General features: G+C 34.5%; 1 protein-coding gene across 1 annotated transcript in view; it reads right to left on the reverse strand.

Moving 5' to 3' along the window:
* Positions 1–1,680: 1,680 nt before the first annotated feature.
* The window catches only part of ADGRL2 (adhesion G protein-coupled receptor L2), a 190,652-nt gene continuing 173,818 nt past the window's right edge, over positions 1,681–18,514 (reverse strand). Inside the window, 8 exon segments of the mRNA XM_049111760.1 lie at positions 1,681–3,694; positions 6,174–6,191; positions 7,052–7,180; positions 8,915–9,011; positions 9,540–9,668; positions 12,247–12,415; positions 13,393–13,437; positions 14,264–14,355. Of these exon segments, the coding sequence (XP_048967717.1) occupies positions 2,940–3,694; positions 6,174–6,191; positions 7,052–7,180; positions 8,915–9,011; positions 9,540–9,668; positions 12,247–12,415; positions 13,393–13,437; positions 14,264–14,355 (1,434 nt within the window). The 3' untranslated portion in view covers positions 1,681–2,939.

The following is an 18,514-nucleotide window of genomic DNA, read 5'->3' on the forward strand; positions in this document are numbered from 1 at the left end:
AAGTAGTTTATAGATTTGTATAGATTCTCTTCCTTATACCTAAATGACTTTAAAAGCCCAGAAGACAAATAGGCTATAGGTGTGTGTATGTGTGTGTGCGCGCATGTGTGTAAAATAACACCACCAAGCCTATATTTTAAAATAAAATAGAAGTCAATCAAGCTGCATCTAAAATAAATGGAAAAAAAAATCCTTATTAGTAGACCGGTTGTATCTGTCCCTGGGAATAGACACAGTAATGTGAGTAAAAGTTTACAGTTGTGCCTATCACAAAAGGAAACAATCGAGGATGTGGAAATTCTATATCCAGATGAGGTCCGAGAAGTCCCAAAGAAACCATTGGGGCTAATAAACAGAATAATGTGTCAGTCAATAGATTAATAATTTGAAACATAAGACATTAATTTGCACTAGGGGACATCCTGAATGGAATTTAAGGCAACATTTATATACTTTTAAAAAGAAATCCGTGTTAAAGATGATCCTTCTTTTGGTGACAAGGATGAAAGAGCTTCCAAACGGTGTTCTCCACCATAGACTCAGAACAAATCATGTTTTCTAAAGAGACAGTAGCCATTTGGGTACTAGGTGCTTATGTACCTGTTCATATCGAACCAGTTTTACAAACTGCTTCAAGGGAAAAAAGTATCACTAACAATAATCAGTGCTACTTTTTTGGTTTGTTTGGTTAATTCATTCCTGCACCAGCCTGACCCTAGTTAGCTTGTATACTGGGAGGTACATAGCACACACCACTGTATAGTTTGATAGGAAAAAAGTTTAGCTAAATAGAAAATTAAAGTGTTTTATTATATAATGCCCCCCAGTTAAAGTTCTGTAAATTCCTGAAGAATTTTAGCCAATGAAATAAAAATACCCTTCAGATTATTAAATCTGTTTGAATATTAATAGAATTTCTTATAGCCAATCTCCAGCTTAAATATTAACTATAGATGAATACACCCCTCTGTTGTTACCCTATTATTAAATATTGGTACTTTTATTATATAGTGTCTGCCTTACTGTATCTGTATTTAGGTAGATCAATAGATACTTAATTTTTCTCACTATTCTTTTTTAAATCCAATAGGCAAGACAAAGTGTGTCCACATAAAAAATGAAGCTACTTCTTGGTGGAAGCACTTGAGCATCACTACCCTTTAGAAGATTTTGGTATAAATGCTTATGACATAGACAGGAAAAACCTATTTGTTGAGATTCAATATGATTTTTGAACCTTTCCATGATCACAAATATTGTCATTGGCAGCTTCCTATAGGAATAGTTACAATCTTCAAATTGTAAACGTTTGTTTTAGGAATTTCTTCTCAATTCTGCTGAAAACTCAAGTTTTTTAATGATGCCCAAATTTGATTGTAGAATTTCCAACCCTTCTTTTTTTTTAAAATCTTTGTTTGAGTTCTGATGCAACAAGCAAATGTACTTTCAGTATATTTCTCTATCGAATAAGTTTCTTGCCAGATTCTGTGTGTGGGTAATGGGCAATTCGAACACACATATATTCTCGGCAGCACACGGAACCATCAGGCAACTTAACCATATTCTTTCTCACACCCGTGGGTCATTATTACGAAGGGACCTACACGTGCCATGGGGAGGGGTGGAAAGGACCAGTGTGTTAAAGCCAACTACGGATCATACATAAGAGTGCACGCTAACTACTTGAAAAAATTCACATTTATTTACTGTCAAACCGTGTTAAACTTTACACTGGATATTAGTGATGGGCTCATTATTAACAGGTTTACACAAAGGGATGAAAAGAAAAGCAGAATTTTGCGGAAACAATTTACATTTCATTAGAACTTTATCATAAAATAAATTAATTACTAAATATAGGCAGAAGGAATATGGAAGAGTAATATTTATGTTTTATTTTATTTTTTAAAAAAGAATAGGCACCTTTTGTTCACTAGAAAGTTTGTGAGAAGTGCCCAGTGCCCTCATTGCCCTCTGTTCAAGAATAAACAGAGGGATAACACACACTCTTTTCTAGATTTCACCACATTTTGTGCAAGGCATGGCATAACTGGCTTCGAAGAGTTTTTTTTTTTTTTTTCCTCATAAAACGCGTTCTTTTGGCAATAAGAAATTTAAATGTAAGAATAAAGACTAACTGGTCAAAGCAGAACACTGTGTACAGTGGAAAATAAGTGAAAATGGGTAGAACTTACCATGACAAAGTGTAAGAAAAAACATTTCATAACATATGTGCAACCAAGAGCTTTTCACAATATTTCCTTCAAACTCTTTAAAATTATTTTAATGACAATTATATTTCAGTTGGACACAAATGTATTTATTTTACCCTAGCAATAGAACAAAATATAATTTCTTTAGCCATTTTTCATGAGAATAGTTCATTGTACAGTTGAGGAAACATATGAAATAAGGCCTGTGGCTTGATTGCTAGTGGTTAAACATGTTTTCAATCTTTGCCTCAATGTAAAAGATTTGCAGTGAACTGCAAACTGACGCAGAATAGCTCTCCTGCTTTTCCAAGTCTTGTCAGGAACAGTAAGGTACAGTAAATTTGTCCCACAGGATTTGAAAGCCCACGTCTTGTATATAATACAATGCAGGCCTACAAAAATGGTGCAGCCGTATTTACAGATGGAGTCCACAGACTGCTGCAAGTACAATGGCTGGGGAAGTCTTGGTCTCGCTTGCTTCACAATTTCTCTAGACAGCAGCAGAATCTTAAAATACCTGGTTGGCATCTCTTTTCTCTGTAACAAATAATCATTTTAGTATACTCTGTGTATATACAAAGTTTTTGTACGTTCTATAAAAATTCACAGAACTTCAAGGTTCAGTCACCTCTGTACACCGGGGGGAACCACAGGTCAACAGAGCCACCTGGTCAGGGCCAACGGGGTCTTGGCCCGCACCTGCCACGCGTGGGGCCCGCGGCGCGATTAAAGACTCGTGACCAGCTGCATCTGTCCTTCCCTAACGTCTCCCTCGGGAATGCACCCTTCTTTGTTGATGGGGATGATGTAGCCGTCACTATTGCCCCGGCTGATCTGGTAACACATCTGAAGCTGACGGCCGGCTCCCAGGTTCGGCATGCTTTTGTAGTAAATGTCCTCGTTCTCGCTCCGCCTGGAGGGGGACAGGTCCTCCTCCAGGTCGGGGCTGCTCTCCTGGTAGGGAGAGTCTCTAAGGTTGGGCATGCTCGTGTAGAGGGAGTCTCTGTTGGGGGACTGCAGGTGGTCCTCGGCCTCGGCGGTCAGCTGGGACACGTAGCTGTCGGTTCCCTCGGGCTTCCCCTTCTTCGGGGGCTGGTACAGAAGGGAGTGAGTCCGCTGAGGGATGAGCGGGGCCTCGAGCTCCTTGGGATGGAGCTCCAGCCCCGGGTTGTCGCCGTGCATTAGAGAGGAGGCGTCCGCCACGATGGCATCGTCCTCGCTGCTGCTACCTCCGATCACAGGTTTGACTGGCAGCGTGAGCTCCAGGTTGGGAGTCTTGCCGCCGCCCCGCAGGTTGTTGTGCACTAACTCTGAAATGATCATTTTCTCGAAAGCCGTATCATTCAGACTTAGTCCACAGTCCACGACTTGCACGCTGTCGTTGTAGTCCCCCTTGCGCAGCGAGTAGCTGTTGTTAAAATTACCATTTAGCGGTAGAGTATCCATGGCACTTGTATCCCTGGCATTGTTCAGTGAATGTCCTGCAACGGAAAAGGGAGGGGGGGGTCCGTTATTGCCTCGGTTCCTTCCTCAAGGATCTTTTACTTCTTTTTTGTACAAAACTTTTTAATGTCGTTCAGGACAAAGTTGTATTTGAAAGCTAACACTTGAGAAGTGCCAGGCTTTCCCGCATTCCCAACTGTAAACAGTTGCAACCCCTTAGATAATAGGAAACAGTGTGAAAAAATACTATTTTCCAGGGAGGGAAGGTGGCATACGGAATATTACTTGTATCAATTTCGAGGAGACGGTAGTTATGAATTGATTTTTGGTCAAATCTCTGACACTCTTACAAAGAAGACTTCACTCCATGCCCTTGCATAGTTAATGCAAAGCAATTCGTTAGTGACATTTACATTTTAAAGTACGAGACTATGGTCTATAAAAATAAAATTAACAGAATTTGTCCTAAACAACACTAAATTAAAAAGGAGTAAGTCACATACAAAAATCGAAGGCAAATGTACAACATAAACCCACGTAACTGGCAAGCAACTTTTTAAACAACATTCTAACATTTCCTTTTTCTGGAGATGAGGTAAAAAAAAGAATGAAAAAAAATGGACAGATACAAAGAATTCATGTTAAACAAAGACAGCCATCTCTCATACTGACGGGACCAAGGGCCCACAAGCACCATCCAACAACACGATAGACAGCAGGTGGAATGACTCACTTTGGACAACTCACATCATGTCTGTCTGCTCAGGCTATCTGGCCTAAGAGTAGCTGATATATAAAAGAAAGTAAAATGATTTATTGTAACATGATGAAGAATTTCTAAGCTTCTCAGCAACTTAGTCAGAGCAAGGGTTCAACAAATTAGATTACCAGCAATAGCAGCCTTTTACTTTTTTGTTTAATATTTATTATTTCGAATTTTTTTTTTCTTTTGGTTCTAATGCTCTCTCTAATAGCAACGGCCCCAGGCTCCTAATGGTCAAAGTTTGCCTGCAGCCCTGCAGTCTGCATCAGTCACAGTGACAGCACCGAATGAACCAGCAGAGTCTACTGTACGAGACTGGCCCACAGACACCATGGGCATGGAGGTCAAACGCAGAAATGTTAGAGATTTCTTAAGTATGGGTCACAGAAATTAAACCAATAATAGATATTAACTATGGAATGGGAAAAGGGTGTCAGCCTTGGCTAATATATTTTTATCTCTAAAGGAATGAAAGATTGGATAAGTCTGCTGAAGATATGAAAAGAGGTTTAGAAGGAAAAAAAATATGGTAACATGCTCTCTTTGAATCAGAGTTGAATTTTCTACAGACACATAAACATGTAAACTAAGACATCACAGTGCTTCTCAGGCAAATGAAAATAAAAAGTTTTAGAGAAAATTAAATGGTCTGCACCATGGAAAGTTAGGTTATTCATTCTCAAAATCCTAGAGAAAAAAAAATCACTTGTTTACAGATAGGTCTGGAAAAAAAACAAGAATGAAATGATGTTACTGAATGAGACTGGCCACTGTGAGGCTGCTGCATTGTATGCAAGGCTTGGAGGAGTCGAGGAAAAATTTCATTCTTGGAAAAAATAGGAAATTTCCCTTTTTAGTGCTGACTCCACTCTTAAAGCTGCAGATTATCCTAGAAAACTCGATTTCATGACCAATAAATACGTAGGAATTGTTCAATAAATTCTCATTAGCAGAAAATGAGAAAGTGTGTGTGGGGAGGTGTATCTGATGGTGGCTCGTGGTATTTTCAGAACTCTGATCCATCTCCTTACGTTTGAAAAACTGACAATTTTTTTTATCGTGCTCCACATATAACAAAATGAAGTCACAACAGTATTTGTACGGCTTCCTTTAGCTTGACATAATTCTCAATCATTCTAAATTCACGGATGTGCCACCATCTTTCATTAGAAATCATTAGGTGTTTTTAAGTTACGGGTGACACATAGATCACTTGCTAGCTAGCATTTGTTTCCTCTATCGAGGTTTCATCTTGCCATTTTTCGTTCTTTTTAATCACTGCTTAATAAATACAAAAAAATTATACTGGATAATCCAAAAGGTGTTTTCTATGATATACTGCAGATTTAAGCACATCTTTGACTGGTTTTGAAGAGGCAACTTTTTCTGCCCAAGTTCAGGTAATTCACTTGAAGACTTTCCACAGCCTGTAGCAAGATTACTGTGGGAATGCAGAAATGATAAGTCAATTATTAAGCATTCTGGTTGACAGCACCTCAGGCTTTAAAGAGCAAATTATTTCAGCATTGCATATACTTAAGCATGGACAGCATTTGCTACAGACCTCTATTACTGACAAAAGGCAGTACAGATAGATGTACTGTTTGAATTTGGTAACAGTTTAGTTGGAAATTGTGAACCACTTGCCCGCTGAGTCTACTTCATGACTGCTAGTTATGTTTTAATTGTGCCGGTTAAAAATCATGCTGAAAAAATTTACATTTGATAGGCAAAGTTAAGTTTGACTCCCATACTTGTCTCTCTGTAGGTTGCTAGAGGAAAGCATAAGGAAAGTAAGAAAAACAAGAGAATGAAAAGAGAAACCGCAGTTACGTTAAAAAAGAATTTTAAGAAGAAAAAAAAAAAAGGAAACGAAGTTCTTTGTTTAATTTAGTGGCAAATATCAACCACAAATAAATATTACATGCTAGCGATAATTATGTGATAGCTTTTATCGAAATCTTGAAAATTCTGTTAATATTAAATGCTTTTTTTTTTTTAAATAAGCTATTAGAAAACATAGTAATACAGGATGGGTTAGTGACAATCTCTCCCCCTCCCCCAATAAAAAACTAAAGGTATAAACTGACTAATATTAACTTTACTCTCAAAGTTATTTTTTTTTTAAGAAAAAAACCCAAAAAACAATACTACCATAAAGCTGCACTATACTATAGTTTGGTTACATTGATAATGCTGGATGTAGTTTTCTCTACCTAGGCATCCAAATTATCTTTATTAAATAGCTAATTCATTCCAGAAGCAAATTCTGTCCGCAAGCTTTAGAGTAAACTGAACAGTATATTACATAGATAGGATACCTCTAAGTGATATAAATCTTGAAGATGGGCTCTCGGACCATGTGATGTCAGTCCTGTAATAATATATTAAGATTTATGCCACCTGTGTTAAAAACATGGATAATTATTGGTAAATACTATCATGACTGAATTTTTACTATAATATAGTGCAGTTTTAGAAGCCTGGCATGGGCAATACCATAATTCTTTAAATTGAGAAATTAAAGATATAATAATAAGTATATGGCAACTTGAGTATTCTAGAAAAAGGGCAAAGATCAGAGCTGTTTAGCAGCAAAGAAAGGTAGTTTTATTCGTAAGTATAAGCACACCTGGTGAGTTAAATACAGGAGCTGAAGGGGCATTACATACAACTGTTTCAGCGAGCAATGTGTTATAGGGGTTGTTAGTGCCGTGGGGTCGAAGAAGAGGGTTTGTTAGTAGGTAATTGCCAGTCATTCCTAAAGCAAAGAAACAGAAAAAAATACATCAGTTCTCTTATTTTTTGTGTTACAGTTGCAGTAAAGTACTTTTTGTATTCATCAAGGGTAGTGGACAGGTTGGCAACGGATAATCTGCTGAAATTTTCTGACTGTATTTGAACTACTAATTTGAAGGAGAAAGGGGAGAGGGAAGTTAAATTTCAGTAATTCACAGGTGCTTTCTAAGTCCCCCAAGTAAACACCTGCTGAGGATGACATTTACTAATTTATACAAAATCACTTTTAAACAAAAATGGCAATTAAATGCACAGAGATCAACATTATGTTTCAAGATGTTACTGCTTAATATTAAAAACCTAACCACTGAGGCCCAGAAGAGGGAATCTCAAACTTTCAGAATTTACAGGTGTGGGATTATCCCTCATGAAAACATCTGTGTTAATACCAACTTTGATACAAGCAGGAGGAAAAACAACTTTCACAAACAAGTAAAAAGTATGACACACTGCACAAAGCTTCTCTTAGTAAATGCAAGAGCACACATGCCGAGGGGGAAGAAAGAGACTGTGTGTATAATGAATTATTAGACCATTCACAAACTCCATATAGTAAAGAATTTTCATTCTGTAATCTTATTGCCAGGTTTCAAAAATGAATCACTGAATAATTCATTTCCTTTTTGATAGTCATCTTAACAGAATTAGGTAAAACATCAGAGCAATGGAATAAACACACATTTCACTCATTCTAATTGACAAATTACAAACCTTTCAATACTTATCAAACATATGTTTTGCATAGCTAATGTAATTTGACTAAAAATATTTTAAAATTCAAGTTGGCTTTGATGCCATACATACTCCTTTCTTCATTTTAAACCAGAATCTCATCAGAACAATGTCAACAGTGAAAAATGTCTTTAATATTTGTGATAAAATATAACATGTTCTATTATATTACAAATCAGTACATCAAAACAAATTACCTGGATAAATTGCCTTTTTTAAGGATATGTATGTGTGTGTGTGTATATATATATATATATATATACACACACACAATAACATGATTCAAATTCAAATTTACTAAGCTTGCACTGAGGATTGTGTGTGTATATGTGCACTTGTGTCCTTTATCCTACATTATTTTATTTGCCAGCTTATTTTAGGTTGAAAATTACATTGATTATATAAGTTCAAAGTTATAAACATATTAAAATAGTAATTCAAATAGAAAAAACTGCTCTGTAGATTCTCAAGTATTTATTTGCTTATGAAGATTTACTGTAAGTGTTTTTGACAGTTTTTTTTACCTTCTGGAAGAAGTGCAAAAAATAATTTTACGAATAAGAATTATCAACACAGAACTGGCACTGTTTAATGTGAATAGCAGTTATTCTATTCTAACTATATCAATATTTTAAAGAGAAAACTTTCATAAATGTCTCAGAAAAGAGAAGTTTGTGTTCACTAAAGGAAAACAGTTTAATCTACGGCAAAGTATGTTTTTAGTAATTACTTTATCCAGCCTTGTTCTGTTAATGTGGAGTTTGAAATTCTACTTTTGCATTACATTACTGAATAAGACGAATGTACTTTCATGAAGTATAAAAGTTGACTCAACAGGTTTAAGAGCTTGTGAGATACACCCATTTGGGAGGGAAAAAAAAATCAGTATTTTCTCTAGAATTATTGTAAATTGGCAAAAGGTACAAAATTTATATTGTAAACTCAGATTTTCCTAGTAACTGACCTTGATTAAGTGTTGAAGTGCTATTGATGTCACCTGAGATAAAAGAAGATTCAGACTGTTTTCTCACAGTGTCATTCCACATCCTTCTTATACGACTCTATTAATATAAAATAGCAAGACATGTTATGTTAGTTTCCCCAAGCTCGCCTTATTAAAGACACATAAAGATCTACCCTAAACAATCTGTGTAGGAGTATCTGGCGACCTTTAAAAAAGAAATGTGTGTTGATTCTGGTCTAAAACTAAGGAAATCTAGAACTAAAGGATATTTAATCTTCCACTACTAATAATTTTTTAATGGCCTTTTTAAAAAGTGGAGATGACTGATTATTCAACAAATGTTTACTGAGTGCCCACTATGAGTACTGCGCTATATAACTTTGGGATATCCAAACAATGATCATATATGCTTCTTAAAGAAGTATACGTCTCAAAAATGATCTTCACACCCAAGGAAACACCTTGAATAAATACTTAAGAAATTAAAGCCAAAATACTAAAAAAGCAAGTATTTGCCATCTAGATCATTATAATGAGGAGACAATTAGTGCATCTGAACAGAACATGTCTCGGTAGGCTTTCTATAAAGAAGGTTAATTAAAGATGCTGTCAAATTCTTTGTTACCTGTGTGCCAGAGGAATACCGAGCACTAGTTCTGGTGGTTGATGCCTTCACTGAACTGTGGGGGCTCTCGGTTGGGAGGCCGCCGCAGCAATAGGAGTGTCTGAAGCACTTGCCGTATTCTTTTCGTACCTGCATTGAATAACCACGAGACCGAGAGATTAACACAAACATACTGGCTTCTCTCTCGCTCTAATTAAATGAGCAGTGGAGGAGACAACTGAGAAGAAGTTCCATTAACACATTTTTGTGGGAGCAAATAAGTTGAATTTCTAAAATCAAGTTCAATTGAAACTACTGAAATAGTAATCAGAAAAATATCTCTGTCTACTGGACCGGCTAGTGAGGATCTTCAAAATGTGATGTAAAATGTAGAAAGGCTTTATGCCCTATTATTATACAAATGTTATTAATATATGCATAATAATGCTTTAAAGCCTTATTCTATCCATATACTTAGCAACCCCAATTTTATATTTCATACTAAGCCAATAGGACAAAAAATTAGTACTTTCCTTGCTTAATTACATTTAACCACTCATAATTCAGTCATTTAAATTTTATACGCTTCATGTCCTCTTCGGTAGGTCAATACATAAACTTCTTTTACTGGATTGCATAGTTTTGCGGGTAACCTCTTTATAATGACAGGACTACTTTGGCACACGAATAGAGAAAAAAAAAGTACTTTGATACATATGCTATTAATTAGGATGGAATGTTTTCTTCATTTTCTGATGTGTCTAGCTTTAACATTTAATGTAGAGCGTCTAAGATGCCTATTCACTTCATTAGCACACAAGGGAACTATTTATGCAATTTCCATTCACATTAATGAGTTACCCATGTAATTTCCCTTTTCCCCTGAAGCTTGGATATACGAATAGATAGGAAAAGCTGTTAGGCCTAAAAGAAAGTATAAACTTTAAAAAGTGAAGTCCAAACAACTGCTATAGAATAGGGCCCCACCTAGAAAGGTAGTGCAGAATTGGGAGGAGTGGGGAAGAGGGCTGGATTCTGGGCAGCTCTACTGGCATATGAACAAGTTCTGCTCTGGCTTAGAGCCAGACTGAAATTAGAACAGACAAGGAGGAGAAGTTGCATGTAAGAAATTACTTTCTAGGAGGTTGCCAGAAACACTCAAAGACTTTTCCCCCCTCACAGTCCCATGATCAGTATCTGCCTGCAGGGACCATGACTTTGACACTTACTCCTTGAAAAATTACAGAATTACTAGACGACCTTATAAATCCAAGTGCACTTGCATTTTCATCCTCTTAGCCTTATTTATCTACACCTATTAGAACAAATAAGAAATGGGCTTGAACTTCCAAAGCATTTTCTTTGCCTAAATATGCTCACTCAAGCAGTAGTAAGCGTGATTTTAACTCAATCATTTATATCATATTCTTAACATTCATCCTGGCAGTACCCAACAGGACATATCCAAGACATGTTTAAAAGGAAGTCCAACACAATGCGTAAAAACATAACTACTGTAAATTCAAAAAGCACAGCAAAATCTCTTTGTTCGATTAATACACCTACCTCCATGAGGAAGTAATTTATGATTTATGTCAAACACATTTGGAAGAAATTATGATATGTGATCCCATACATGCATACAAAATGCTAATTTATGTAAGAAATAGTAAAAAACCAAAGTAATTAAAGGTTATACCTGTATAATGTTTAGAAAATTAAAGTTCAGTGTTATTAAATAACACCTGATACCTCACAAAAAAAATTTCTTGTACATTTAATGGCTATTAACTGCTCTGAAATGCTGTATGACTAAGACAATGGCAATCAAAATGGTATTTTATCCAAATAATACCCTCCAATGTTGATTTTGCCTAATGCCTATATTGCTGTGAATGTACATTATCTGTCAGTATCGCACATTCCACTGTCATTATCTCAAAATTATAGCTTACTCAACAACTGATGGAAGTAACAACACTATCATCTTGTCAGGACTGAAAACATAATAGTTTTCACTTTCAAAATTCTATTTCTCTGTTCAATTTAGTGACCAACTAGTAATAACAGAATAAAAAGACTATATTAGATATGCAGAGAGAGAAAGGATGATACCTAGTTAAAAAGCGGCTAAGCTATTCTCTTAGGCTTACATCTTCTTGCAAGTTTTTCATCCTTAACTTTAATTTTTGAATCATTTTTGCTGACTCCACTTAACATAAAATCAGGACAAAATAATAAGATGTGAGGCATTAAATTACTGGGTTTTAGATCTTTCGCAACTACTCAAAAGGTAACATTAATATTAATTTTGTGTGTGTCTGGTGCTTTTAAAATCAAGGTCATTTATCCTGATGTTCGATTTCGTTTTGGGCCACTGCATTCCCTTCATCGAGCAAAGAACGAGATTATTTAACCTTTTCTTTATCTTGTATACCCTTTGCACAAAGCATGTTTATAGACCCTACTAGCAAAGAAGAAATCTCAACATAAGTATCTAGCTTATAACATCCCCAAAGTGAGATCCAAAAAAGATGATTAATATTGACTTATTTTACATGTGAAGCCTGAATTTCCAGACATGCGTGACAATTAATTTATGACTAAAAGTGATTCTATTTAGTATTATGCCAGTTGTAAAAGTGTAAAAAATCTTCTCTATTTCATCTATGATTTTCAAACCAAAGCAAAGAACAGGCAACTGGAGCCTCTAAGGGTCTTCACTTACTTTCTTTTGGAGGGCACAGTGAAAGATGAAAATGAACACTCCCTGGAAAGCATTAAAGATGGTGAAGAGATATGCCATCACAATAGTCTCCTCATTAATAAAAAGCAACCCAAATGACCAGGTTAGGCCAAGAAGACACAGAAGAGCAAAAGCGCCAAGTACCCAAGACCTGAAAAAATAAAGTGAATTTTATTAACAAGTTCAATGAGAGAACAACATATATCATCACACTTAAATATTAACATATCAGTAGTAGCAGTTGACTTTCTCTATGTTCACATTCAAATTCAACAGCATTTTGGCTTTAACCTTTCATCGATTAAAGAAAGAACAATAGCATTTAGTACTGCAGCCTCCAGTGAAAACAGCAACAGCAGGTATGATCTTTTCTTATTCCAGCACTAACAAGGTATTGAAACTATATTAAAATACAAGATGAAGAACATCCCCCATGACTTTATTGTCTTTTATGTGCTTTTTTAGTAAAAGAAATCAAGGAGTCCTTAATTAGTTTACTCCTATCTTTTTATTCCTGTGGTGTGCTCATGACACTGAATAATGTGACACATACAGAAAGGTTAAATGGCAGATAATCACTTAATACCTAAACTGCAGAGTCTAATAAACTAATCTTAGGTGAACCTAAGGTTTGTTAACTAAAGCATGAAGAAGCCTCGCTGAAATGGGACAAAAATATGAGAACAACTTCAAAATAAAATAATTTTGGGAGAGATTTCATCATGAATAGCTTAAGGAGAAAAGAACTATAGAAAATAGGACGGAATGGAAAGGATTTAAAGTCAGTGCATTCCATGTCTAACTAATGATCTTACTTGATAAATGGCTTATTATCTTCATAGCTAGAAAGCATTATAAGCAGAAAAGAGAAACAAAATTATTAGACAGAATCAAAATAGAAAGTAATAAGAAAGCATTTATATATTTTATAAATTAGTCAAAATTAAGAAAGTCAAAATGCAGAGGCAAGCAATTAAAAAATAAAGGCATATTATAGTTTAAAAATACCACAGCAAATTAGATATTCCAAAATAATTATAAAAATTAAGGGCAATTCATGATATTGACGGATTCGTAAAAAATATAAATCATGCCATCATAAGTTTGTTAATGTAGGGTCTATCTTACCCAGGCAAGTCCGTATTATAGTAGCCATCACAAACACGGTAATTACTGGTGTGGATGAGAAGACAGAAAGAGGAAAAGGAAGAAAAGAGAGAGATGCTAAAGATTAGCTCTCTCTCTTACCATGCAACATGCAATGAAGCTGGCACTGACCTATCTAAAACATCTAATTTTTTTTTTAATTACCCTTACTATAGATCTGCCATTTTTTACATTAAAAATATTCTTTTTTCACAATCTCATTATAACCAACTTGAATAATACCTCCTCAAATTTTTAAATTAACTCATATCTAGAAGATAACTCTGAAAATGCTTCCACAAATGACTTAATTCATCAACAGCTATCAATTTTTTTTAATTAGATAGCCTTTTCCATTGGTAGGATTTTGTAGTTTTTATTCAATATTGAAAAAAAGTAAACTTTTTAATTATCATGAAAACAACGGATAATCTCCAAGTTAACAACAGTAATCGAGTAAATTATCTTAGGAAAACAGGATTAGAAGTAGAAACTGCTCAGCATCCTTAAATCAGAAAAGTCATTTAACAAAACAAACTTAATATAATCATATCAGCCATGCAAACACCAACATCATTTTGAACTGCATTTTAAATTCAAATGAAATTGCTACAGGGATATGGAATTTCCACAAAGCCACTGAAACAATTTCTTGGCTCTAGGTCAAGACAGAAATCATTATCTAATTTTTGACCGATGTTTGTGACACGGTTAACAGTGAGACTCAACCTTGATCAGTAAAACTTCATTCTGAATAATTTCTACAGTTGATAGACGGCATTCATGTATTCTCTGTGGAGAATATCTTTCACTTAGTTTGTCGAGCACTAAAATTAAAAAACTAAATACTTACTTAATGTTTTCCAACCTGCTAGAATCTGGTTTCAAAGTGTTTGAGTGCTTCACCATTTTGCATAATGTGATCACCAGGAAGATAATATTTAGCTGTTATAACAAATAAAGAATTAGATCACTATTACCACAGAGTTAAAAATGAAGACGTTTTGCAAATATACTTAACGAGTTAATGCAGTTAAATACCAATGACAAGAGTATATGGTAGACACTCACTGGCTCAATTTTACACAGCAAATGATCAAGTTGAGTCTAAATAAAAAATACTCTGGCCATGTATGATGGATTTTTTAAATAGATCATTTGACATGAAATTGCAACCTCATTAAATCAGCATCATGTGGTGATGATTAAATAAATTAGAAAACCTAAATTAGTTTCTTTAGCTAGAGGTACTCCAGGGCCTAAAAGGCATCTAATGGAAACACTGAAGTAAATTCCTTAAAAGGGGCATTTACATCCTTAAAAGGAGCTTTACAAGAATTGCTGGGTTTGGGATCCTAAGATTTAGCTGAGAGTCTAGCTGTTGATTTTGACGGAGTAGAGGAAGATAATAACATTTGCCCAATCTATTTGTAAGGCAGTGGCGAGGATCTAATGAAATAAAATATATGAAAAATAGTGAAAAATATGAAAAATATTTATTAGTTCTATAAAGACAAACTTTTTTAAAAAATTTTTTATTTATTTATGATAGTCACACAGAGAGAGGCAGAGACACAGGCAGAGGGAGAAGCAGGCTCCATGCACCGGGAGCCCGACGTGGGACTCGATCCCGGGTCTCCAGGATCGCGCCCTGGGCCAAAGGCAGGCACCAAACCGATGCGCTATCCAGGGATCCCTAAAGACAAACTTTTAAAATATGCATATATTGGCTACTAACTGGTTAAAAGTCATCAGTTCTTTCTTCCTTATGCCTCTTTATTATATGGACGTAGGTAAATTCTGAAGAAAGGCTGTTTTCAGGCCCTCTAAACACTGATCTGTGCAAAGAATCCAGGTGCAAACAAAAGCAAACTGGGGGAGATGGAATCTGTCATGGAGGGAAGACTCGAGAGGTCAACATGAGTGAACTCAGAAGAAAGGACATGTTTTGGCTGAAGAGAGAGATATTTGTAATTTGCATTGGCTTCTACAGAAACCTGGCAGACCGCTGGACAATGGGAAGGCAGTTCCATTTTTATGCTCTAAAAACAGAACTAAGTTTGATCACTCCTGGATTTGACATTTTATTTGCTTCAGTTTATTACATATTTTAAAAAGACAAAGCAAAGTTCTATTTTGTGAGCTTTACTTGCTGGAAGAGTACAAGCCTAAATGGTGTATTCAGAAAAGGACAAATAAGGACAAAAGCAATTCCTTGGTGTTAAAACACTCAGCGTAATTTCGTTATAATACGATGATCATTTTTACGGAGTCACAATACCATCTGATAAAATGATGATGTTATTCTACTCATTCATCACTACTTCTGATTTTATAATTAGAAAAAATTATATAGAGCAATAAATAAACTTTCCAACCAAGTCCTTCCTAATGATGAGTTTAGGAACAGAGTGAAGGCTTTAATCTAAGCTGTTTATCACTCATTTTGTCAACTGTGCCTTATTATTTCTCTTAGATGTAGAATTTCCTCTTAAGGGATAAAATGAGGTTAATGGGCATAATTTGCAAGTGTTGGCAGATAGCGTTCATCGTTTCATGTTAATTACTTAATATTAACAAAAGAAGGACAAAAGAAGCTCTCTGTTAAAAAAAAAACTACTTAAAAATTAACTTATTGTCTAGAGAAAAAGCAAACAGATTTATAGAAACATTTTTCTAGCTTTATATTGCAATGACTATTCCACTTGGTTACGGAATAAATAAATATTGATATTGTCACGGGCACTACAATAAAATGCAAGTCATTTAATACATATTTATTTACCTTACTGCTCCACACAAGAATCTGCTTATTGTATTGTGGATAAGATACAATATCTACCTTTGAGAAATTAGGGAGATCCTTCTGATAGTACAGTAAATATCTTGATTTAATACTAAAGAATGATGGTACAGTCTATCTCTAATTTTTTTAAAGGCAAAATCAACAGTGTTTTTATTTTATGCAACAGTAAGTCTTAACAAGTCAAATTAGAGAATGGTTACAAATAAGAATTCTAAATATCCTAAAACAAAACAAAACTGAAATAAACAAACAAACTGATGCAACTCTTAGGAAAGAAAAGGTGCTTTGTAGACTCAAAGTTAAAATCCTTTAAATGTCTCGACCCTTCTTGTTGAATGTCCTAATATAACCATTTACTTCTTTCATTCCATTACTCTGGACCTAGGGTTGATTTCTGCCCCCCCTTCCTTTTCTTACACAATTTCCTAAAGCATATAGGGCCACAATTTGGTTTATCACTTTCTAAGCATATTAATTATCCCCTCAGGAATTAAATAATAGTAGGGGTAGTAGTACACTCCAGGAAGGAGAAAGTTATCCATTATAATATATAAAGTACAAGAAAATAATGTGGGAAAAATGTGAATATATAAAGTATCATGAAAATGAGGTGAAAATGTGAAATCTTGAGGATGTACATATCCCAACCTATTTTTTTCTTTTTTATTTCCAACTTATTTTTTCAATGAAGACGACCAGGTTAAAATCTGGTATTTTAGAACTAGCACATTTCCCAATAAAACTGCAATGAAAATGAAATCTACTCATTGAAGATTAGAATTAAAGTTTAAATATGATACAAAGCGATTTCTTTTTGTTTTTTTTTAAGACTGAGGACTAACCAAGTTGAACGTGACATAGAAAACATATTTAATCCTTAAAAAACAGACTGTGAGATATATCCTCTCTTCTCACCCTACTGAGATTTTTAAACATTATATAGCTTCTTTCTAGTTACAAATACGGTACATTCACAATGAAAACAAGTTCAGAAAATTATGGGAAAAACAACAACAATAATCAATAATCCTATGTCCAGAGGTAATAGGAAGCACTTGGACAGTCATTTTACATTCTGAGATGCTAAGTACCTAGCCAAAGATTACTTAGCTACTATAATGTCAGTGTTGAGATTAAATATACTGTGTGCTGGCTCCATAGCCCAGCATCTTCACAAATAAAATTAACCAGTTTACTCTGGGCGAGAAAATTAAGAGTCTTAGTAAAACAACAACATATATATATATATATATATATATATATATATATATATATGAATGATTCTACTCTATATAGAATAAGCTATTTTAGAAATCATTCAGAGATGATGAGTTGAAGATAAATAATAAATTAATTAATGCATAAAATACAGCCTTAAAGAAATCCTGATCATTAAAGGTGTGCTCTTCAAATGATTTCTATCTGATCGACTTGCTAGAATAACTAATTCTGTTCTTTGCAAAATACTACCATCCCATAATCAGCAAATGGCTAAAATGTCCACACACTCCTACTCCCAGTAGATAAACAGTATGTTTGACAGTGAGTTCGGTTTTCTCAAACTTGTTTGTGTTCTACTCACATACCTAAACATCACACAAGCTCATAATTGAGTCCAAAAAAAGGGCTGTCGTTTCTAACATACGTAGAATTGAAAGTTTCAAAAGGATGTTTTAAAAGTAAGTCTCTTTAAAAACAATTAAAAATACTAGAAAAATAATCATAAAACCACAGAAGGGTTTTTGCACTCAGACTGTTTCACAAATGTCTGTGATTTTTTCCAATTTCAAAAAACTAAATGGAATAATTATAGCCAGTAGACTAATATTTAGGTTGCCAAGAAATGTATAGTTAACTCCAACACTAATTTGGATTTTGAAATAGGACTTGAAAATATAAAAATAATGAAGCAATGGTATTTTCAATAAGACAAAATACCATCATTTCAAGACAAAGTAATTATGGAAAAAGGCACACAGAATAGTGTGAGCCATACCATAAAATGTCAAAAAAAAAAAAAAAAAAAAAAAAAAGCTAAACGTAAGATACTTTTCCACAATTCCACATTAAAAATTTCACTAATATGTTTATTAGTCTTATTAAAGAAATGAAAAAGATACTCATGTCATTTAGGTATTGAACATTTGGAATATAGCATCACCAATATGTATGAAAGTGAAATGTTTTTTGGAATTAAATAGAACAAATCCTGAAGTGTAAATATTTTTTAAATGAAATTTTAGAGTTCGATTTTTTCTCCAGTACTAAAGAAATGTAAATATATTTATTTTCATAGAC

This window comes from Canis lupus, chromosome 6 (assembly GCF_003254725.2).
Source record: "Canis lupus dingo isolate Sandy chromosome 6, ASM325472v2, whole genome shotgun sequence".
In the NCBI taxonomy this organism is placed as follows: domain Eukaryota; kingdom Metazoa; phylum Chordata; class Mammalia; order Carnivora; family Canidae; genus Canis; species Canis lupus.